The 23,837-nt window shown below is 37.8% G+C and overlaps 1 protein-coding gene across 3 annotated transcripts in view; it reads right to left on the bottom strand.

Annotated features, from left to right (window-relative positions):
• The window catches only part of UBXN7 (UBX domain protein 7), a 53,745-nt gene that overhangs the window by 8,717 nt on the left and 21,191 nt on the right, over positions 1-23,837 (bottom strand). For all 3 annotated transcript variants that reach the window (XM_032869374.1, XM_032869375.1, XM_032869376.1), the window contains 6 exons: positions 23,621-23,688; positions 13,088-13,153; positions 10,730-10,842; positions 4,202-4,348; positions 2,458-2,548; positions 1,668-1,795 (listed from right to left, as the gene is read on the bottom strand). In XM_032869374.1, the coding sequence (XP_032725265.1) occupies positions 1,668-1,795; positions 2,458-2,548; positions 4,202-4,348; positions 10,730-10,842; positions 13,088-13,153; positions 23,621-23,688 (613 nt within the window). The remainder of the gene's footprint in view (positions 1-1,667; positions 1,796-2,457; positions 2,549-4,201; positions 4,349-10,729; positions 10,843-13,087; positions 13,154-23,620; positions 23,689-23,837) is intronic.

The following is a 23,837-nucleotide window of genomic DNA, read 5'->3' as shown; positions in this document are numbered from 1 at the left end:
TTATTTGCTGGTGTTTCTCTTGCACACAGTTGATCATTCAATTTAGTTTCAGATGTGGAGATTGAGGTACTAGTTACCTGAATCACCCCTATGTATTTGTCCAATGTTATGGTTCCACTCTCCCACTAAAAGGCTTACTTTTTTAAGAGATTTGGTGAAGTAAACTCAATTTACATTGTTGTAATTCAGCAATTCACAAGCCCAGGGTCTGGTTTTTCAAAGTGTCAGCCTTCCGACTACAAAGGATAAGAGACTCTCTTAAGGCAATTATAAAAACTCTCTGGAGTTTTTTATGCTTTAAAAAAGAATTTTACGGGGCGCCTGGGTGGCTCAGTGGGTTAAAGCCTCTGCCTTCGGCTCAGGTCATGATCTCAGGGTCCTGGGATCGAGCCCCATATCGGGCTCTCTGCTCGGCAGGGAGCCTGCTTCCTCCTCTCTCTCTCTCTGCCTGCCTTTCTGCCTACTTGTGATCTCTATCTGTCAAATAAATAAAATCTTAAAAAAAAAAAAAATAATTTTACTTAAGGGGTGCCTGGGTGGCTCAGTTGTTAAGTGTCTGCCTTCCGCTCAGGTCATGATCCCAGGGTCATAGGATCAAACCCTGCATCGTGCTCCCTGCTCTGTGGGGAGTCTGCTTCTCCCCCTCCCACTCCCTCTGGTTGTGATTCCCTCTCTGGCTGTCTCTCTCTCTCTCAAATAAATAAATAAAATATATATTAAAAAAAGAATTTTACTTAAGTAAAACTTCTCTGAGTAATGAGAAAAAGCAACCCCCCCAAAAAACCAAAACACAAAACAAAAAAACCCCCAAAATACTGCATTTATAGATAAAGATGAAACAAGGTTTTAGTTCCGCAATACTATGTCTACCCAAATAAAACTTCTGTAAGGGGGGAGAAAAGAACTCTACACCACTCCGTGACAAGCACCCATAGCATTCATAGCATTTTGTGCCTGTGGGTACTTTACTCTAGGTGATAACAAAAAACAGTACAACTGCATGATATGGACGGCTAAAGTGATATCCTCTGAAACTAATTTTATTCTCGCTGCCATCAAACCCAAATAGCTCCTATAACCAATGTGAGAGTCCCATATCTTTGAAGCTCTTTTACATGCCAGTAATCCTGATTCCAATTATCAAACAGGTCTGCCTCATAATAGCATATTATAGAAATTAAATATAGAAATAATCTCTAGGTGGGCTGGAGAGCCAGGTCCCAAAGCCATATAACCAATAATAATACCCAGCTATTTCACCATGAGTGCTGTCTAGGAAAAATACCATTTCCACTGCTGCTGAGACTTGGATACCAAAAGTCCTGGCAGTGCTGCCCCTGAAGAACTGGACTCCTCTGTCACTGGGCTTGCCACAGGAGTTGTCCTGTCCGCTGCTACACGCATTGTTTACTTCTATATCCGGGTCTCAGGTCACATGCCTGAACCCTAACTACAAAGGAGACTAGAAATATGAATCTTATAATTTCACTTTAAAGACTGAACTCTTACGTGGGAAATTATCCAAATATAAGGAGGGTGTCTAAGATGCCGTACAGTGACAAACTAACTGTCCAAAACTTATATTACATTTACTCAAAACATTTTACACAACACATTTATATATAATTACACTTAACTGCCCATCACCACTTCTCAGTCATACTTACTGAACGGGCACATTTTTTGGGGGGACTGCTAGAAAGTCCATCCAGTTGCCCATGTTCACCCAGAAATCCTGTCACTTGATCCAAGAAAGAAGACACATCTAACTGGTGCCACTCTACTAGCTTCTGACCTAAAAATTGAAAACCAGGATATATAATAAAATCAACACTCTTTCTGAACATTCTCATTAAATATTTCTTTGGCACATGTATAATTAAAATTTGTATGGGAACATACACTCTACCTTTCACCAGCATAAGTTACATTGTGTCTTCATAAACTAGAGGATACATTAATTATAACCAACCTAAGAGACTCCCAACCATCACAGCAGGGGAGCTACATTATCTGCTGATATCACTAATTGCCATTTAAGAAGAGATTCAGACAAAGCACTATCTATATGAAATTCACTTAAAATAATAAAACTAGCTCTACCCTCTGCTTCTCTGGTGGGATTACAACCAGTAATTGAAAAATCTTAATATTTTAAGGATAGGAAACCTAAGGGGATCCCTTATAAAAGGACAAGAAAGATAAAAAGCTATTCTTTGAAAGAACAGAACTGTACAAAAATATAAAATACTACCATCTCCCAAAGTTAACAGAAACGGACTCTTAAACACATACTTCACAGATATTTAAACATTTCTCAAGGGCATGAACAAAACCCCTTTATCTAAATTATTACAAATAACTAAAATTGGATCCAAGTCAAATATTAAAGATCAATTATTGAGAAAAAGAAAGATAAATGAGAGGCTAAAGACTATAAGCAGACATAAATCTTACCTGTCCGTGGATCCAGGATGGAAACATAGGGGAAATCCCCCAGCTTATAAAACTGTATGTATCTCTGACCTTCTTCACTGTCATGATAAACCTGTTAAATCATTGATATTAAAAAAAGGTCAGTTTCTAAAAATTAAGTGTCAACTACATCCTTGTTATATACCAACAGCAATTAATTATCCAAATATACCTTTGGTATGTGTTAGAATCTTACTACATTAAATAGAAAATGAAAGTGATCTGGTGTCAATCCCTCAACTTCCTGCCCTCAATCCCTCTGGAAACTTACAGAAACATTAATCTGTTCTTCCTCCCTTCCCAGTTTATTGCTCTTCCTGTTTCTCTGTCCACCTATGTAATTCCTCTCAATTGTATGCATCTTAATAAATCACAATATATTGGGGTGCCTGGGTGGCTCAACGGGTTAAAGCCTCTGCCTTCGGCTTTGAGCCCCACATCGGGCTCTCTGCTCAGCAGGGAGCCTGCTTCCACCCCCCACCTCCACCTGTCTCTCTACGTACTTGTGATCTCTGTCTGTCAAATAAATAAATTAAATTAAATCTTTAAAAAAGAAATCATAATATATTAAGATTATATGCTTGAGTTCCTAGCATAGCGCTAGACAAAGAGATAACCAATCAACAGATGCTGAATAAAAGGTTACCATTCAGAAAAATCATACTGAATTTAGGGGCCTGCAACACATGAAAAGGCAAATTAACAACAACAGCATAACTTGCATTGGTTAAAGAATTAAGTTCATTCAGAAGTCTTTTATTTTCAGTTAACTTTTCATAAAATAAAAAATCAGGGCAAGGTCATCTAACTTTAGCCTGATGATTCATATAAAAAGCAAATATAACCAGCAAGACCCTAAGTGACAAGTCTAAGGACATTCAGATGGGAGTATTAAACTCAAGCTAAAATCCAGACCTTAGTCAATGTTTTTCCATTATTCCAAGAACTTCTCCAACTGCACTGTCAATTACAGTAGCCACTAGAACATGCGGTACTGAAGTACCTGAAATGTGGCTAGTTTGATACTGCTAAGTTTAAAAATACACAACAAATCTTAAAGATTTAAACACCAACAAACAAAAACACTCAATATTTTAATATTAATTTTGTATGACAAATAGTGAATCTTAAAAATATATTAAAAGTAATTCCACTTATTTCTTTTGACCTTTTTAAATGTGGCTACTAGAAAACTTTAAACTACTTATGTGGCTGTTATATTTCTCCTGAACAGTATAGTTGTACATTTGTTCAAAATATATAAACTCGGGGAGCCTGGGTGGTTCAGTAGGTTAAAGCCTCTGCCTTCGGCTCAGGTCATGATCCCAGGGTCCTCGGATCGGGCCCCGCATTGGGCTCTCTGTTCAGCAGGGAGCCTGCTTCCCCTTCTCTCTCTCTGCCTGCCTCTCTGCCTACTTGTGATCTGTCAAATAAATAAATAAAATCTTTAAAAATATATATACATATATAAACTCTTCTGAGATATGAGTATTATATGGTTTACATGCCATGGTTCTTTCTTTCCTCCTTCCCTTAGGAGTTCTTCATTGCTGCCCTTATTTTCACTTGCCCTTACTATTTCAGCCATTATAGGTGGTTTTAATTTTTCATATGTCACAATTTAACTGTTATTAATTTTTTCCCCATTTTATAACCTAATGCTTCTTCCCCAACATCCATACTATAGAAATAAAATGCCACAAAAGTTTTGATTAACTCTCCTCACCTGCCAGAAAATGAAATGTTCCCGGATAATATTCTTCACAGCTTCATTGCTCCATACATCACGATTGAGGCATTGGCATGCAAAGTCTTGTACATTTTGAATGTTTATCATTAGCCACTTATTTTGCATCTGGCCACACTCTTTGGCCTGTAATAATAAAGTAACATAGCACTTGTTAGGAACACTTTCTACTTGGTAACTGATATGTTTCAGAATTCAGAAGTTGTCTTCATAAATATTTTTTTCCTCAGTACAACATCTAGAGTTTTCAGTATCTATACAGTATTCACATTAATTTGCATATATGTATATAATTATACTCTCTCCATTTTCAAGCGTTCTTCAAATTTAAATTAACACTTTTCATTTCTACACTGTTACTTAATGACTAGATTTCTACTGTACATTTAAACATCTTTACCTAAAAAAGATTCCACAAACAAGGTAGACAAGTCACCTAATTATATTGTATTATCTCTTCTGATCCCTATCCACAAATATCTCTCCTTTTAAACAGATGTAAGCAGTAGGTATTACTTTATCGTTTTCTTTTCAATACTTCCATACATGTGTATACGTAACTTCAAAATGTGTTTCCCATACACAGTTTCAAATACCATTTTCATCCCAACTATCAGGCATGTGCTATCTTACAGAATCACCCTAAACACATCATTAGAGCTGCCGAGGGTGTCTTCTCCTAAGGTTGTTATTCCTAAAGATGGATTTCAAAACATGAGATCACAGCATCACAGAATATTTCAGTATGATCTCCAAGGCTCCCTACTGTATGGTACAAATATCAATCATGGATGTGTACTTTTTGCTTCACAGTTCCTCATTACCACAAAGACCTATAAAATATTGCCAAATAGGAAAAGAATAGCAGGAAGGCAAATAGGCAAATGTTACCTCAAACCTCTGCATAAGATCTAAAATGAAAGGTACAGTTTTGAGTAATTCTGTCCTAGAATAATATTATTTTCCTATCAGTTTGACATGAGAAAATCTTAAGGATCAATTCACTCAGCTTAATAACAACTGAAGAACATAAACATTTCTGAAGTATTGTAAGATGTAAAACCAGGAATATCTTCTGTTTTAAGGCTTTCACAATCTTGCAAATACTGTTAACTTGTTTTTTTATATGAATCCCCCCCAAACAATTTTCTAATATTCACTGATCCCATAAGTGAAAACCCAAGTTCTAAAAAGAAGTATCCATGTATTGAGCCAGGAAGCTGTATTTAACTGGTTGAAGCCTTATTTTAAATTATAGTACAATAAGAATTTTATTATACAAATATAATAACTCCTTGTTCCTAGAAGTAATAATGCTCCACTTACTTCCATACCTATAGCATTCACATAGATTTAATAAATGGGTGGGAAGTAAGTAAACTGTCTTAACTGAAGAAAAGTATTTGAGGAATGTGTGGGTGGTTCAGTGGGTTAAGCATCCAACTCTTAATTTTTGCCTCAGGTCATGATCTCAGGGCTATGAGACTGAGCCCTGCACTGAGCTCCACGCTGAGTGTGGAGCCTGCTTAAGATTCTCTCTCCCTCTAACCCCTCTAACCCTCTCTCCCTCTCTAAAAAGAAAAGGAAAGAAAAGAAGAAAAGCATCTGAGAATAAAGGAAAAAATTAACGCATTCTAGAGAGACAGACTGGAGAGTACATACCCCTATAACAAGATAAATTTATGTCTGCTTCAAATACAACACTGACAAGGAAAAACAATGTAAAACCAAAAATAATAAAAGTTCAGAGTTTAGGGGCACCTGAGGTCACTCAGTTAGCTAAATGGCTGACTTTTTTTTTTTTTTTTTTTGCAGCTGAGTCTTGATTTTGGCTCAGGTCATGATTTCAGGGTCATGAGGTGGAGCTCCCCCCGCCTGAGGGGGGGTGCCCTCCATGCTCAGCAGGGAGTCTGCTTCTGTCCCTCCCTCCACTTTGCCCCTCCCTACTCTCTCTAAAATAAATATTTTTAAAAATAAAGCCCAGAGTTCAAAAATGATAAAATCACTTGTTTTCTGTGTTTAAAAAATTCATTTACTTGCATTTATGCTTTCATTCATTCAGATTCATTCATTCAACAGTTACTTACTGAGAACCTGCCATGTTCCAGTCAAGTACTGGAGGTGAGAGTGAACCATGGGACAATGATGAATCTTCCCTCTTGGAATCTATTAGGCTGTTCTGAGTCAATAGTCAAAAGCCATTACAGGAAGACCCAAGGGCAAGTGTGGCTATACCAAACAGAGAGTTATGTGATGGGATTTATCATGACAAGGGGGAACAGTAAAGACTAACCTCTCTCTCAGTTCCAGACAGATCAGGAAAGTATGAAAATTAAGGATACAGAAGAAAAAATAATTTGTTCCAATAATAGATATATATCTACAAAACTAAAAAGGAAATATTAAAATATGCCAGTACTTTCTTATGGAAATGTTAATTACTTTTACCCACATTTATAGCAAGTACTTTTGAGATTAATAAATACTCTTAGTGATTATGACTAGGTGCATATGTAACTGAATGACAATTTTAACAAATACACACTTCCTATTAAAATAGGGAATATCAAGGAAATTGTTCTGATTCTTTCTGTACAATATACTCCAGATTATGCTGTTCAATAATTTAACAAAGATTTAACAAGGGCCAATTATGTGCCAGAAACTCTTAGAGGCACTATGGAACAGTAAATAAAACAAAGTCCCTGTGTTCACAGAACTTAAGGGCTAAGTAGAAAAATAAGAAAACCCAAGGGGCGCCTGGGTGGCTCAGTCGTTCATCATCCAACTCTTGATCACAGGCTTGTGCGTTCAAGCCCCGCAATGGACTCCATGCTGGGTTTGGAGCTTTTTTGAGGGGAAAAAAAAAAAAGAGGAAAAAAGAAAAAGAAAAGAAAACCCAAGAAATGTTCCATTGCTCAGGTCAGATCATTCATCTGAAGTGCTTTGCTCACTCACCTCTAGCTACATTGGTTTTCTTGGCTGTATCCAAACTAGGCCTAGGTCTTTCCAGTACCAGTTCCTTTACATTTAACTCTTTTGTCTACTCTTCCCCTGGACCTTCCTATAATTCACACTCCCTCGCTCCATTCAGGTTTCTATCGAATCTCATCCTTTCATAATCTTCCCTCATTTTCCTATCTAAAATAGTTCTGGGGGCACCTGGGTGTCTCAGTTGGCTAAACAACTGCCTTTGGCTCAGGTCATGATATTGAATCTCAGGTTGGAGACCTGCATCAGGCTCCCTGCTGGGTGGGAGTTGCTTCTCCCTCTGACTCTCCCCATCTTGTGTGTGTGCTCTTTCAAATAAATAAAAATCTTTAAAATAAAATAGTTCTATCCCCTCAGAGTTATAAACTTATATGAAATTAATGAAATCAACCTTGCTTTCAATTTACCAGTAAAAACACTTATACTTAATGGCCCTAAACAAAAAATAGCCCTCTCTCTCCTTCCCTCATTCTATTTTATTCTTTCTCCCAGCAACTACTGTAACCTGAAATTCCTCCTCCTCTCTTTCTCTCTCCCCCCTCACTCTCTCTCTCTGTATATACATATCAAAAATAGTTATGAGTAAACAAGTGAATTAATCAGTCTCTCATTTCGTTACCTCTAATTACACTAAGAAAGTCCAGTTTCTAAACCTGTAAAACTGGCTCAAATACATCTAAGATAGTGCCCAAACCTATGGACACTGCCTGAGAAGCCAGTGTTCCTCTGATTTTTAACATTCACCTTCCTAATCTTCAGTGACTTAATGTTGCATATTACCTCCCCAATTTTTATAAAACTAATATTCATCATTAGTCATAATTAAATGCCTACCTTTTGTGGGACTGTTTACTTACAGATTTATAAACAATAAAGGTTAGGATTATCAGTGAATAAATGGACTGCTGTGAATAATACAGGTCATGAAATACAAAGAAAAAAGGTGATACAACTTAACAAAGTGAATCAAATGTCAGATAATATCAAAAAAGATTCACATTTCCCCTCAAAGAACAAGCAGCAGAGTAACTGCTTTTATGAATCCAAAGTGATCAAATTAAACCAACTTCATAGTTATTTCATTAAGCCCTAGAGCATCTCAGAAGCTACTAAAAAATGGAAAACATGGCAAAACAAACTCAGATCCTTTTTGTCTTTCATATTGCTGCTATTCTCTCTTAAGGCTGAACACCAGAACAGAAGAAAGGATAGGCAGCTGCCATATTTAGAGCACTAGGCCAAGAAGAAAACATCTTTTTTTTAAGATTTTATTTATTTATTTGACAGAGAGAGATTACAAGTAAGCAGAGAGGCAGGCAGAGAGAGAGGAAGGGAAGCAGGCTCCCTGCTGAGCTGAGAACCCGATTCGGGACTCGATCCCAGGACCCTGAGATCATGACCTGAGCCGAAGGCAGCGGCTTAACCCACTGAGCCACCCAGGTGCCCCAAGAAGAAAACATCTTTGAGTTGACTAATGAATCATCAAAGACTCTCAACTCTGGTCTTACTTACATGACAAAAAGAAACGCTTGGGGCTTCAGGGTAGCTCAGTCGGTTAAGTGTCTGCCTTTGGCTTGGGTCATGGTCTGGGGTTCTAGGGTTGAGCCCCAGATGGCATTCCAAGCTCAGTGAAGGGCCTGCTTCTCCCTCTCTGTGCCTGCCCCTCCCAATGCTTGTGCTCTGTCTCTCCCCTCAAATAGGTGAATAAAGCCTGGAAGGAAGGCAGGCAGGCAGGCAGGCTTAGACAAATCACTATCATTTGGATTTTCTGTTACAAGCAGCCAAACACTTTCAGGTTTTACAATTCAGAAAATTAAAACTGAAGTACAGGCTTAGTTAAATTTTTAATCCTCAGTATTTCATTTAGGCTACTCTAAGAGTATGTCAAAGTACAAAATCTTTTAAAAAACAATCATGACTGGGGCGCCTGGGTGGCTCAGTGGGTTAAAGCCTCTGCCTTCAGCTCAGGTCATGATCCCAGCGTCCTGGGATTGAGCCCTGCATCCACGGGGAGTCTGCTTCCTCCTCTCTCTCTGCCTCTCTGCCTACTTGTGATCTCCGTCAAATAAATAAATAAAATCTTTAAAAAAAAATCGTAACTCACTTCCAAATATGCAGCTACAAGCATTATTTTTGTCAGTGTTATTTGGCCTACTTTATGCTAACAGAAAAGTCCTACCTGAAATGTGATTTACATCTACAGAAATGCTATTCTGACTCAAGAGTATTAACATGCTAGTTAATACACAAAAGCAACTGTCTAAACACAGCAACAGAATATTGAAAATTCTAAGCAAACTCATTCATTTAACAGATACTATGTTTCTATAAAATACCAGAAACTGGAGGCACCTGTGTGGATCAGTCAGTTAAGCATCTGCCTTTGGCTGGGGGTGGGAGGATGTCCCTGGCTCAGCAGGGAATCTGCTTTTCCCTCTCCCTATGCTCCTCCCCCCTAGCTCCTGCTTTCTTCCTCTCACTTTAATAAATAAATAAAATCTAACAACAACAACAACAACAACAACAACAACAAAAGCCAGAAATTGGATCCCAAGGATTACCAAAATAAAAAGAAACATATTACCCCTGCCCTCATTAAGCTTATAATTTAGCAATCACATAAACCTGCTCTGTAAAGTTTTTCTTGGGCTTTAGCCAAATTAAAACCAGAAAACTGGAGGAGAATATCTTCTGGTACTACACAGATATTCTTTTAAAATACAATAGGATCCCTTGGGGCGCCTGGGTGGTTTGGTGAGTTAAGCCTCTGCCTTCGGCTCAGGTCATGATCTCAGGGTCCTGGGCTCTCTGCTCAGCGGGGAGCCTGCTCCCCCTCTCCCCCCCCCCCCCCCCCCCCCCCGCCCTCTGCCTGCCTCTCTACCTACCTGTGATCTCTGTCAAATAAATAGATAAAATCTTTGGGGCGCCTGGGTGGCTCAGTGGGTTAAAGCCTCTGAGGCCTTCGGCCCGGGTCATGATCTCAGGGTCCCGGGATCGAGTCCTGAGTTGGGCTCTCTGCTCCATGGAAAGCCTGCTTCCTCCTCTCTCTCTCTGCCTGCCTCTCTGCCTACTTGTGATCTCTGTCTGTCAAATAAATAAATAAAATCTTAAAGTAAATAAATAAATAGATAGATAAAATCTTTAAAATATATATATATAATAGGATCCCCATAGAAATATTGGCAAAGCCAATAAACACAGGCACACTATTCTCAGTAGTGATCAAAGAAACACAAACTAAAAAAAGTAAGATTAAAAAAAAAAAAAACTACCAAATGACAAAAACTCTTAAGTGATACCACACAAGCGTAATAAACGGATTTTATGAAACAATCTCAAATACTGCTGGTAGAAATATAAATCAGTGCAATCTTTTAGGTATTTCATATTTGTGTCATACTTATTAAGATGCCAATTCTCCGTATTCTGAAAAATTTTTTGTTCCTAGAAAGAAAAAAATGGCACTGAAAATGCAAAAGGATTCATAGCTAAGGCTTATAATTTCCAAAAACTTACTGTTTCAAAGCTGCCTTTATGCATCAAGTCAATGGGTGGCCGGAAGAGATCTGCAAGGGTAGTTAGTTTCTTATCAATTGCTCCTCCATTTCTTAATTCCTGTTCTTGCCGAACTGCAACACAAGAGGATAGAAAAGTTTTAGTTAGCCAGAAAATAAAAGCATGAATCTCAAAATATAAAAACATGCATCAACTGCAAGAACTACTGAACAACATGCCTGACCTCATGCAAATGTAAATAGCTAATGCTGATTCTGAAACACAGACAAAGCAAGGTGGGGAGACTCTTAAGACTTAGTGCTGCTCAAATTCAAATGTAAGGACAAAAGCTTTACAGTAGAGTCACCTAATCAAAATATTTCCTTCTCATATTCCAAGCAAACTTGAGCACAGGAGAAAATTTTCATCTCCATTTATCCAGTTCTGAAAGTGAGCCTAATGTATCTGTTGTTTCTAGCTACATTCCCAATCTTTAAAGATTCTGATAGTGAGAGAGAAAGACCACTTCTTGTCACCTTCTCCGGGAAGGGTACAGACTTCCCTGGATAACATGAATCAGTCTGGGTTCCCCTTCAACTCTCTTCAAAGTTTTAAGATCTATCTGTGCTGCAATGAGCTCATTATAAATCAACTACAAAATCAAGCATGGTCCAGTGGTTTTTCATATTCTCTAAACAAATCTCCTTTTCTTTAAGATTCCATGGCTAAATCACCACTGAATCCTCTAAAAGTATGCGGCCAAGAATCTCATTCTAACTTACTTCACAGAAAGTTATAAACCTATTCCAAACAACTGTAGCCAAAATGTTAAAGAGTGGTTGCTTTGGGTAGTGTGGCTTTTTCCTTTTCTGTTTTTCAATCCCCTATAATAAGCATTTTCATTGAGTCATTCCTTTAACTGACAGATTTCAGGATTTCCTTTTTTCTACCAATTAGTCATTTATTGTTCTACAGTACAGTTGACATACAATATTTTTTTAGTTTCAGGTATAAAACATGGCGATTCGATAATTATATACATTACAAAATGCTCACCACTGTTAAATATAGTTACCCTTTATCACCATACAGGTTATTACAGTATTAACTGACTATATTCCCAATGTTGTAGTTTTCATCACTGTGACTTATCTTATAATGGGAAGTTTGTACCTCTTAATCCTCTTCATCTATTCTGCTTATCCTCCCACTCCTCTCTGGCAACAACCAATTTATTCTCTGTACCTAGGAGTCTCTTTTTCACTTGTTTGTTCTGTTTTGTTCTTTAGATACCACACATATGTGTAATCATATGGTATTTTTCTTTGTCTGACTTATATCATTTAGCATAATACCCTCAAGGTCCACAATGTTGCTATGAATGGTGAGGTTTCATTCTTTTCTGTGACTTAGTAATATTCCACCATGTAAATACCACATCTTTTCTATGCATTCATCTATTGATGGGACACTTACACTGCTTCCATAACCTGGCTACTGAAAATGTTGCAATAAACAAAGGGATGCATATTCGTTTTCTTAGGATAAATACCCAGAATTATAATTACTAGGTCATATGGTATTGTTAGTTTTAATTTTGGTGGGAACCTCCATATTGTTTTCCATAGTGGCTGCACCAATTTGCAATCCCATCAACAGTTCACAAGAGTTCCCCATTCTCTGTATCTTTGCCAATACTTATTTCTTGTCTATTTCATACTAGCCATTCTGACTCATGTGAGGTAAGATGTCAGGATCTTGAGGGAAACCATCTTTTTCTTTTATTATAGTCAGCATTTAAGTGTTCATTCAAAAGTTAATTTACTTTGTAAATTACCAGATTTCTTACATTTCTGCATCATTATTATTATTTTTCTATCACCAGTTAGGTTAGCATTTGGAACAATTTAGCTCAAGGGGAAGTTAGTAACAATCACAGACTGAATTCATAATTTCCTTTTAAAATAAGGTGACTGGGGTGCTTGGGTGGCTCAGTGTGTTAGGGCCTCTGCCTTCGGCTCAGGTCATGGTCCCGGGGTCCTGGGATCGAGCCCCGAATCAGGCTCTCTGCTTGGTGGGGAGCCTGCTTCCCCCTCTCTCTCCGCCTCCTCTCTGCCTACTTGTGATCTCTCTCTGTCAAATGGATGAATAAAATCTTAAAAAAATAAAAAAATAAATAAAACAAGGTGACTCCTCAAAGTAATTACGCCTGATATTAATCATCTTTTTCTTTTTAGGAAAAACTATATAAAACAAACCATGATCCTGACCTGTAGGAGAGTATATGGGTGCTTTTCCATCTTGTGGTTTTCTGTGTGGGAGAAAAAGCGGGGAGAAGCAAGAAAATAGAGAGATAATAAACCGGTAAAAGATACCTACTAGTTTCAGTTTGAAAATCTCGGAAACCATCAAATATTGAACGTGCAGGCCGTCGTCTTTTAGGAGCTTTAGGAGGAAAAAAAAAAAGAAATGATACAAAAATTTATACCTCAATTTGGAACAGTTCTAAAATCTTCCTTATCTATATGTATTTGTTTGAAAACACTCATAGATTATAAAGGTATCCTCCTTCAAAAAATATTTAAAAACTTTCAAGTCATTCATGTAAAATTAACTCAACCATCTTCAGCCCAACCATTCTGTTTTACAAATACGAAAATTAAGACCCAGTTAAGAGACTTAACCAAACCTGTGTAAAAGACAGAGCAAGAAAGATTTTGAGAATGACTCCCCATGGTGACAAAGCTAAATACATGCTGCAAACATCTAATTCACATTAGCCTACAGGGCTTCTGACTATCCTTTGGTGTAACACTTGAGTGAGTTCCTATCTTCTAAACCATACTTAAGAACAACTTATTAGTTAATAAATACACATGTAGAATTATAAACACCAAAAACATTTTTAATTTTGGAAGAAAAATTTCTTTCCACAGTTACACAATGGGTTAGTTGAAAGAAAAATAAACAGAACCAAGATCTTCTGATATCCGATACAGTATCTATTACCCAATCCTTAAGTATTTTATAAAGTCTAAAAAAATTATAAAAACGTTATCTTCCTATATGTATATGTTCAGATCATTTATATACATTATAATAAACAAGGACATTTAACAACTCCTTCAATATGGGTAAAAGTTATTAAATTGGCTTATGGCGGGGCACCTGGGTGGCTCAGTGGGTTGAGCCTCTGCCTTTGGCTCAGGTCGTGGTCTTGGAGTCCTGGGATCAAGCCCCATGGCGGGCTCTTTACACAAACGGGAGGCTGCTTCCCTCTCTCTCTCTGCCTGCCTCTCTGCCTACTTGTGATCTCTGTCTGTCAAATAAATAAATCAGCTCTTTTAATAAATAAATAAATAAATAAATAGGCTAATGGCATGCCTGGCCAGCATGTAAACAGAACAATGCTTCATGTTAATAAATGATGAATAGTGGTAAGAGTAAATAGAGTATAAAGTCCCCCACCCCATGTCAAAGCATCTTTCCCAAAAGTCTGTGCATGCCATTATATAATTTTATATCTAAGAATTAAGTAAAAAACAAAACAAAATGCAGAACTAAACATTAAAATATCTTTTTTTTTTCAGCATAACATTATTCCTTGTTTTTGCACCACACCCAGTGCTCCCTGCAATCCGTGCCCTCTCCAATAACCACCACCTGGTTCCCCCAACCTCCCACCCCCCGCTGCTTCAAAACCCTCAGATTGTTTTTCAGAGTCCATAGTCTCTCATTGTTCACCTCCCCTTCCAATTTCCCCCAACTCCCTTCTCCTAACTCCCCTTGTCCTCCATGCTATTTGTTAGGCTCCACAAATAAGTGAAACCATATGATAATTGACTCTCTCTGCTTGACTTATTTCACTCAGCATAATCTCTTCCAGTCCTGTCCATGTTGATACAAAAGTTGGGTATTCATCCCTTCTGATGGAGGCATAATACTCCATAGTGTATATGGACCACATCTTCCTTATCCATTCGTCCGTTGAAGGGCATCTTGGTTCTTTCCACAGTTTGGCGACCGTGGCGATTGCTGCTATAAACATTGATGGCCCTTCTTTCCACTACATCTGTATCTTTGGGGTAAATACCCAGTAGTGCAATTGCAGGGTCATAGGGAAGCTCTATTTTTAATTTCTTGAGGAATCTCCACACTGTTCTCCAAAGTGGCTGCACCAACTTGCATTCCCACCAACAGTGTAAGAGGGTTCCCCTTTCTCCACATCCCCTCCAACACATGTTGTTTCCTGTCTTGCTAATTTTGGCCATTCTAACTGGTGTAAGGTGGTATCTCAATGTGGTTTTAATTTGAATCTCCCTGATGGCTAGTGATGATGAACATTTTTTCATGTGTCTGATAGCCATTTGTATGTCTTCATTGGAGAAGTGCCTATTCATATCTTCTGCCCATTTTTCGATATGATTGTCTGTTTTGTGTGTGTTGAGTTTGAGGAGTTCTTTATAGATCCTGGATCAACCTTTTGATCTGTACTCGAGGAACTACAGAACACTCATGAAAGAAATTGAAGAAGACACAAAAAGAAGGAAGACCATTCCATGCTCTTGGATCGGAAGAATAAACATTGTTAAAATGTCTATACTGCCTAGAGCAATCTATACTTTTAATGCCATTCCGATCAAAATTCCACCAGTATTTTTCAAAGAGCTGGAGCAAATAATCCAGAAATTTGTATGGAACCAGAGGAGACCCCGAATCGCTAAGGAAATGTTGAAAAACAAAAATAAAACTGGGGGCATCATATTACCTGATTTCAAGCTTTACTACAAAGCTGTGATCACCAAGACAGCATGGTACTGGCATAAAAACAGACACATAGACCAGTGGAACAGAGTAGAGAGCCCAGATATGGACCCTCAACTCTATGGTCAAATAATCTTCGACAAAACAGGAAAAAATATACAGTGGAAAAAAGACAGTCTCTTCAATAAATGGTGCTGGGAAAACTGGACCGCTATATGTAGAAGAATGAAACTCGACCATTCTCTTACACCGTACACAAAAATAAACTCAAAATGGATAAAAGACCTCGACGTGAGACAAGAATCCATCAGAATCCTAGAGGAGAACATAGGCGGTAACCTCTTCGATATCAGCCACAGCAACTTCTTTCAAGATATGTCTCCAAAGGCAAAGGAAACAAAAGCGAAAATAAACTTTTGGGACTTCATCAAAATCAAAAGCTTCTGCACAGCAAAGGAAACAGTCAACAAAACAAAGAGGCAACCCTCGGAATGGGAGAAGATATTTGCAAAAAATCTCATTTTTAAAAAAATATTTTACTTACTTGAGAGAGAGAGCGTACGCGTGCACGCAAGCATGAGCAGAGGGAGGGGCAGAGGGAGAGGGAGAAGTAGGCTCCCAGCTGAGCAGGGAGCCTGATGTGAGTGAGGCCTGATCCCAGAACCTAGAACCCTGGGATCATGCTTAATTGACTGAGCCACCCAGGTGCCCCTAAAAACTGTCATTTTTGAAATATTACCTATATATACTTTATGTACACTTCTGTATTTTTTTAAAGATTTTATTTATTTATTTGACAGAGAGAGAGAGCACAAGTAGGGGTAGTGTCAGGCAGAGACAGACAGAAGCAGGCTCCCCACTAAGCAAGGAGCCCAAAGCAGGGCTTGATCCCAGGGCCCCACACATTTGTGAATTTATATTAAAGAACCACAGAATTATCTCAAGGAAAAGAGATCTGATTTAAAAAAGGAAAGGGGTGTCTGGGTAACTCAGGCAGTAAGCGTCTGCCTTGGGCTGAGGTTGCGATTCCATGGTCCTGGGACCAAGGCCCGCATTGAGCCTACTTCTCCCTTTCCCACTCCGCCTGCTTCTCCCTCTCCCGCTCCTCCTGCTTCTGTTCCCTCTCTTGCTGTTTCTCTCTCTGTGTCAAATAAATAAATAAATAAAATCTGGCATACCTGGGTGGCTCAGTGGGTTAAGCTTCTGCCTTTGGCTCAGGTCATGATCTGAGGGTTCTCGGATTGAGCCCCATGTTGGGCTCTCTGCTCAGCGGGGAGCCTGCTTCTCCCTCTCTGCCTGTCTCTCTGCCTACTTGTGATTTCTCTCTCTCTCTGTGTCAAATAAATGAATAAATAAATCTTTTTTAAAAAATAAAATCTAAAAAAAAAGGAAAAAGAAACTTCCATGTTTTAGTTCTGTATTGAATTTTATTTGTGTTGAAATTATTAAACTGAAAATTTTTAAATTTAAATATTGCATTACTTTCTCCTTCCTCTTTCCCTCCTTTCCTTTATAAAGCAGCAGCAAGGAATGTTATTCTTTCCAATCTTCTAAATTTTAATCAAGAGTTCCTACTTCAAATGTATATGTTTCTAGCAGGAATAACATGGCCTCTCAAAGAATACCTTCTTAAAACTCTTTAGCAAATACTTTTTAACCATAACAATTAGGAAAGTAAGGATACCTGAGGATAAGGGTATAGAATGGGTGCCTAAACAGAGCATATGATTATTGTGGAGTTAGTACATACAAGATAATTTTCTTCTATTTTGAAACTGCCAAAGTCAGGCCACTCAATATTTCGCACCTACCCACCTTTTTCCCACTTTAGCCCTTCTATATCAGGCACCTAATCTCCTGGGTGAGTCTCCTACTTCCTCTTTTGGGAACCTTGGACTCAACCCCTTTTATTTCTTGGGCTCATAACCTCCTCCCATTTGTTTCCTCCTAGTTTATGCTAAGTCTATCCAAGAACCTATCCTCAGGCCATACACAACGCCTCTAGTCCTAGGACCATTATTATAGGCATACCTCAGAGATAATGTAGGCTTGGTTCCAGGCTACCCCAACAAAGCAAATATCGCATTAAGATGAGTCAAATGAATTTCTGAGTTTCCCAGTGCATATAAAAGTTACGTTTACACTAAAGTTGACCACTGAATAATATAGATTTGAACTGCACAGGTCTATTGATATGTGGGTATTTTCGATAAATACAGTAGAGTACTATAAATGTGTTTTCCTTAGGATGTTTTAATAACTTTTTCCAACTTACTTTATTGTTAATACAGTACATAATACATATAATATATAAAATATGTGTTCATCAACTGTTTACATTATTGGTTAAGACTTCCAATCAACTGCAGACTATTAGTTAAGTTTTGGAGTGGGCAAAGGGAGGTGAGGGGGGAGTCAAAAGTTATATGAAGACTTCAACTATCTGGGGCTCAGCTCCCTTAACCCCTGAGTTGTTCAAGGAACAACTGTATACTGTAGTCCATTATATGTGCAATATTGCTAAAAAATGCTAACCATCATTAGAGCTTTCAGCAAGTTACAATCTTCTTGCTAGTGCAGGGTCTTGCCTCTATGTTGATGGCTGCTAGACTGATCATGGTGGTAGTTGCTGATGCTGCAGTGGCTGTGGCAACTTCCTAAGATAATGAAGTTTGCTGCACTAACGGACTCTTCTTTTCACAAACGATTTCTCTGCAGTATACGATGTCATTTGATAGCATTTTACCCATAGTAGAACTTTCAAAATTGGAGCCAACCCAGCAGCACCTGGGCTTGCTCAGTTGGTGAAGCATGTGACTCTTGATCTTGGGGTCGTGAGCCTCACACTGGGTGCAGAGATTATTTAATAAATATATATATATATATATATATATATATATACACATATATACTTTTTAATTGGAGTCAATCCTCTCAAACCTTGCTGGTGCTTTATCAACTAAGTTCATGTAATATTGTAAATCCTTTGTTGTCATTTCGACAATCTTCACAGCACCTTCACCAGTAGATTCCATCTCAAGAAACTATTGTCTTTGCTCATCCACTGGACGCAACTCCTTCACTAAAATTTTATCTAGAGATTGCAGCAATTCGGTGACATCTTCAGGCTCTACATCTAATTCTAGTTCTCTTGTTATTTCTATCCATATCTGTACTCACTTCCTCCAATGAAGTCTTGAACCCTCAAAGTCATACATGAGGGCTGGAATCAACTTCTTCCAAACTCCTGCTAGTGATGTTATTTTGACCCCTTCCCATGAATCATGAATTGTTCTTAATGGCATCTAGAATGGTGAATCCTTTCTATGAGGTTTTCAATTTACACTGCCCAGATCCAACAAAAGAATCACTATATATGGCAGTTACTGCTTTATAAGATGTATTTCTTTAATAATAAGACTTGAAAATAAAAATTTCTCCTTAATCTATGCAGAATTGGATGTTGTGTTAACAAACATGAAAACAACATTAATCTTATTGGACAATTACCATCAGAGCTCTCAGATGACCAGGGGTGTTGTCACTGAACAGTCATATTTTGAAAAGAATCTTTTTTTCTAAGCAGTAGGTTTCAACAGTGGGTTTAAAATACTCAGTAAAACATGCTGTACACAGATGTGTTGTCATCCAGGTTTTGTTGCTCCATTGCAGGGCTCAGGCAGGGAAGATTTAGCATAAAGCTTAAGGGCTCTAGGATTTTCAGAATGGTAAATGAGGGCCAGCTTGAACTTCAAGTCATCAGTTGCATTAGCCCCTAACAAGAGAGCCAGCCTGTCCTTGGAAGATTTGAAACATCGACTTCTCCGCTCTAGCTATGGAAGTCCTAGCCAGCATCTTCTTCCAATAGAAGGCTATTTTGTCTACACTGAAAAATCTGTTGCTTAGTGCAGCCACCTTCATGGATTATCTGAGCTAGATCTTCTGGAGAACTTGCTGCAGCTTCAATATCAGCACTTGCTGCTTCACTCTGCACTTCTATGTCATGGAGACGGCATCTTCCCTTAAACCTCAATGAACCAACCTCTGCTAACTTCAAATTTTTCTTCTACAGCTTCCTCACCTCTGTCAGCCTTCCAAGAATTGAAGAGTGTCTTGCTCTGGATTAGACTTTGGCTTAAGGGAATGTTGTGGCTGGTGTGATCTTCCATCCTGACACTAAAACTTTCACCTTATCAGCAAGCAACAGGTTGTTTCACTTTCTCATCATGTGTGTGTTCAAAAGAGTAGCCCTTCTCATTTCTTTCAGAAATTCTTCCTTTGCATTCACAACTTGGCTAACTGGCACAAAAAGCTTAGCTTTGGGCCTATCTCAACTTTCAATATGCCTTCATAACTAAGCTTAATCATTTCTAGCTTTTGATTTAAAGTGAGAGACATGCGACTCTTCCTTTCACTTGGATACTTAAAGGACGTTATAGGGTTATTGACCAGCCTAATTTCAATATTGCTGTGTTTCAGGGAACAGAGAGAGTCCCAAAGAGAGATAGGGAATGGCTGGCTGGTGAATCACTCATATCAAATAAGTCTACCACCTTATATGGGTGTGGTTTATGGTGCCCCAAAACAATTATAATAGTACAAAGATCATGGATTACAGATCATCAAAACAAATATAGTAATAATGAAAACATTTGAAATATCTCAAGAATTACCCATATGTAACAAAGAGACACGAAGTGAGCAAATGCTGTTGGTAAAATGGCGCTGACAGACTTGTTCAACACAGGGTAGCCACAAACCATTTATCTGTAAAAAGCACAATATTTGCGAAGCACAATAAAACAAGGAATGCCTATACTCCCACCTGCCTGTTCAGTATGTGTTTCCTGACTCTTCCAAGCCATCTTCTATATAGCAAACATTAGTCCTTTGTATTCTCACTCTATTGCCCATGTAACAGGAATGCTGTTTGCTGAGGTCAATGAGGCTAAGCTACAAAATGCTAATAAAGATTCAAAAGGAGATCCATAGAATAGGCAAGTGGGACAGGTGGAGAATAAAAATTTAGTCAGAAGAGTGGCACTGCATCACATTTTCATAACACTCTGTTAATAACTGGCTTAGGAGAAGACATCTGGATTTTCAGATCCGCTCCTGCATTCAATTTGTTGTTATTCCTACAGCTCAAGTAAATGAAGGAAATTAAAAGTCAACCTGACACAGATACATAGTTGTAAATGGGAGAAGTATTTTAATAGTATTTTGAGATCATTGTGAATATTCTCCTTTGATACTGCACCAAAACTCAACCAGTAGTAGTTTCTTAAAGGGTAACTGCAGCATGGAATCTAAAATCTTACCAATGAACTTTTCATGATACTGCTCCACTAAAACCCATTGGTCTATGCAGTAGGTAGTTTCTAGGATGGCCTTCAATTATCCCAATTTCCCAATATTCATAACCTGAGTGTGAATATCTTGAATATGGGCAGGATCAAATGGAATGTGGCAGAAGTGATGTGATGTGTTGTCACTTCTAAGAAAGATGGTGGCTTCTAAAATGTACTGTCTTCTCTTGCTCTCTCATTTCCTCTATGGTAAGGAACTGATGTCTCCAGCCAACCAACAGCCACAGTAAGCTTAGGATATCCTCCTCTACTCAAGCTTTGAGATGATTATAGCTCCGACTGACACCTTAATTATACCCTTGTGAGAGACCCTAACCAAAAGATACCCAGTTAAGCTGCACCTGGATTCCTGAACCACAGAAACTGAGATAACAAATGTTTGTTATTTCAGGAAGCTAAATTTTAGAAAAATCTGTTACACAGCAATAGATAACTAATCTATCTCTTCAATTTATCTTATTGTCTGTTCTTTTAGCTATGCACAATTTTGTAATCTGGCACACTGGTCATTTGAAAATATGAGTTCAGGGGCCCCTGGGTAGATCTGTCAGTTAAGCATCCAACTCTTGATTTCTTTCGGCTCAGGTCACAACCTCAGGATTGTGAGTTCAGCCCGCATTGGGCTCTGCTCTGGGCATGGAGCCTGCTTAAGATTCTCTCTCACTCTCTCTCTCTGTCTGTCCTTCCCCCACCCCCCACCAAAAAAGGAAAGAAAGAAAGAGAAAATATTTGTTCACTGAGTTATGCAAATATTCCAAACACCAACTTCATTATACAATAATAACAAAAAAAAATCAACATCTGTTATTGCTACCACTAATCTCATCAGAAAGTCTTTAAGTAATGGGAAGCTATCAAAGTTCCTAATTGTGGATATAAACTCTAAAATCCTAATTCTTCCCTGAAAGCTCTTTTTTTAATAACTGGTAACAAACAACATCAGTTGTTCGTCTTAAAGCAGCAACAGATTTTTGTTCAGATTCAAGAAAATGTCTGCCAAATGCCTGAAGGCTAAAGCATAGTTGTCAGGAATCTTTCAAGTAAAAATAATGTTCCACAAAAAAAGCAGCTAGTTTAGCTCACAACTCAAACAACCGTACAAGTGCTTTTCCTTAAAGTAACCACACTACGTCAGTATGCAGAAGTGCTTTATGTACACACCCTATTTTGTAAAACAGAATAGTTTAAAACTGTGTACTCAGGAGTCAAGACTTAACGAAATTCATTTTTTACTGTTTCACCAAGAACATTAAGTAGAATAGATTTATTTTTTTTAAAAATTGTGAGTGTATGGCAGTGAAGAATTTACAGTTTGGTGCCACTGCCCTGACTCAATTAAGATGCAGCGTCTGATCCATCATTGCCTCTGAACCATCAGCCCAAATGCCAAAGATGTAAAAAAGGCAAATAATGTTTTATAAAAATTATTATAAAAATAGTTTTCAGCTTAGACTCCCAGACCACACTTTTAGAATCATACTTTAAATCAATTCTGTCCTAAGAAGAAAATAGTTCTCCAAAGACCTTTATCAGGTTATAGTAAGATCTAATAATAGAAGTCAGGACTGACTTCCTAACTCTACATTCATTCCCATCCCCCTCTTCAATGTTTATTACACCAGAGGTAAAAGGAGGAAAGGGTTTCAAATGAGAACTCTTTTGCCTCTTTACAACAGTTAAATAGCAGAGAATTTATTTCCCATAATCTACCCCACTCAGAAATTCTGCCTTATTCCTTGCAATAAAGAAAAGATAAAGCTTCCAAGGGCATCACCCCTCAATTCCAAAATCCATTCATAACATCTGTATGGAAAAAAAAATGATGAACAATGCTTCATTACTTCTGGTATATTAACAGCCAATGACTGGCTGAATCAAAGTCCAGAAAGCCCATATTATATTTCAACCTTCAGTTCTTACGGTTTTCTTCCTCCCATCTTTATTTCTGAATCTAGACAACATATTCTGTTATTTCTCACTAAACTCCAAACTGCCAAGTCAAAGACTGATCTTTAAAAAAAAACCTCTAAATTATGGTGTCTTTTCAAATTAAAACATAGCATTTATATTATTTTCTTCATCCTTTTTTTATGATTTATTTCTTCTCCTTTATTCAAGTTTACCTACAGAACTTTTTATTTCTCTGCATTACTGGTCTCAGTATGTACAATATACATTTCTATGGCTTTGCCCACCCAGGTTGTAACTTTATTTTCTATTTTTTTAACATACCAATTACAAAAGGTAAATAAGTGCTTATTAAACTAAAACTATAAATTTTCTTTTAATGTAATTAAATGTTATATTTTCTACTGTCTCTCTATGCACCCAGACTGATACCACAACTTTTTGCATGGATTAGGTATTACTTTCTCCTTTGTTCAAAACGGAAATGGCGCTTCTGTAAATTTAGAAAGAGAAAAGACCAGGCGTATCAAGACAGTAAGGATGTGGCAGTCAAGTAAGTGCCCCTCAAAATAAGAAGTAATCGGAGTCTTTTATCTAATGATAGGTTTGTTTCCATTATAAAGCAGTTATTTCTCTTTGCTAATGTTCCTTCTTTTGGCCTTCTACAACAAATATTTTAGTCTGGTTCTCTCCTCGGAAAGAAGCAACTGTGCAATTTTCCTGAAGGGAGTACAGAATTAAAAGATAAGAACTGACTCTACACTTAAAGTTAATAATCTCTGAGCAAGCCTTCACATCGTATGATAACTACATTAAAACCTTAAAGATAACAACAGAGTCCAAGAAAACTAAGGAAAAAAGATGAACTTACCACCAAACAAAGGTTCTGGTTCCACCAATATTTCCTGTTTTTGAGGAATTGGGGCACGAACTTCTTCTCTATTAAAAGAAGTAGGAAAATATCAAAAGGAAAACTTCTTTGCTACATGTTCTCTCCATAACTACTGTGAATGCATCCAAATTAACAAATTATATGAACACCAAATTTAGTGACTCTTAGGAACCACGGTGTTAAATAATAGTTAGAT

This window comes from Lontra canadensis, unplaced genomic scaffold, assembly GCF_010015895.1.
Source record: "Lontra canadensis isolate GAN:19392208 unplaced genomic scaffold, GSC_riverotter_1.0 scaffold38, whole genome shotgun sequence".
Lineage (NCBI taxonomy): Eukaryota > Metazoa > Chordata > Mammalia > Carnivora > Mustelidae > Lontra > Lontra canadensis.
Note: the sequence above shows the minus strand (reverse complement) of the source record. Positions and strands in the feature narration are given on the sequence as shown.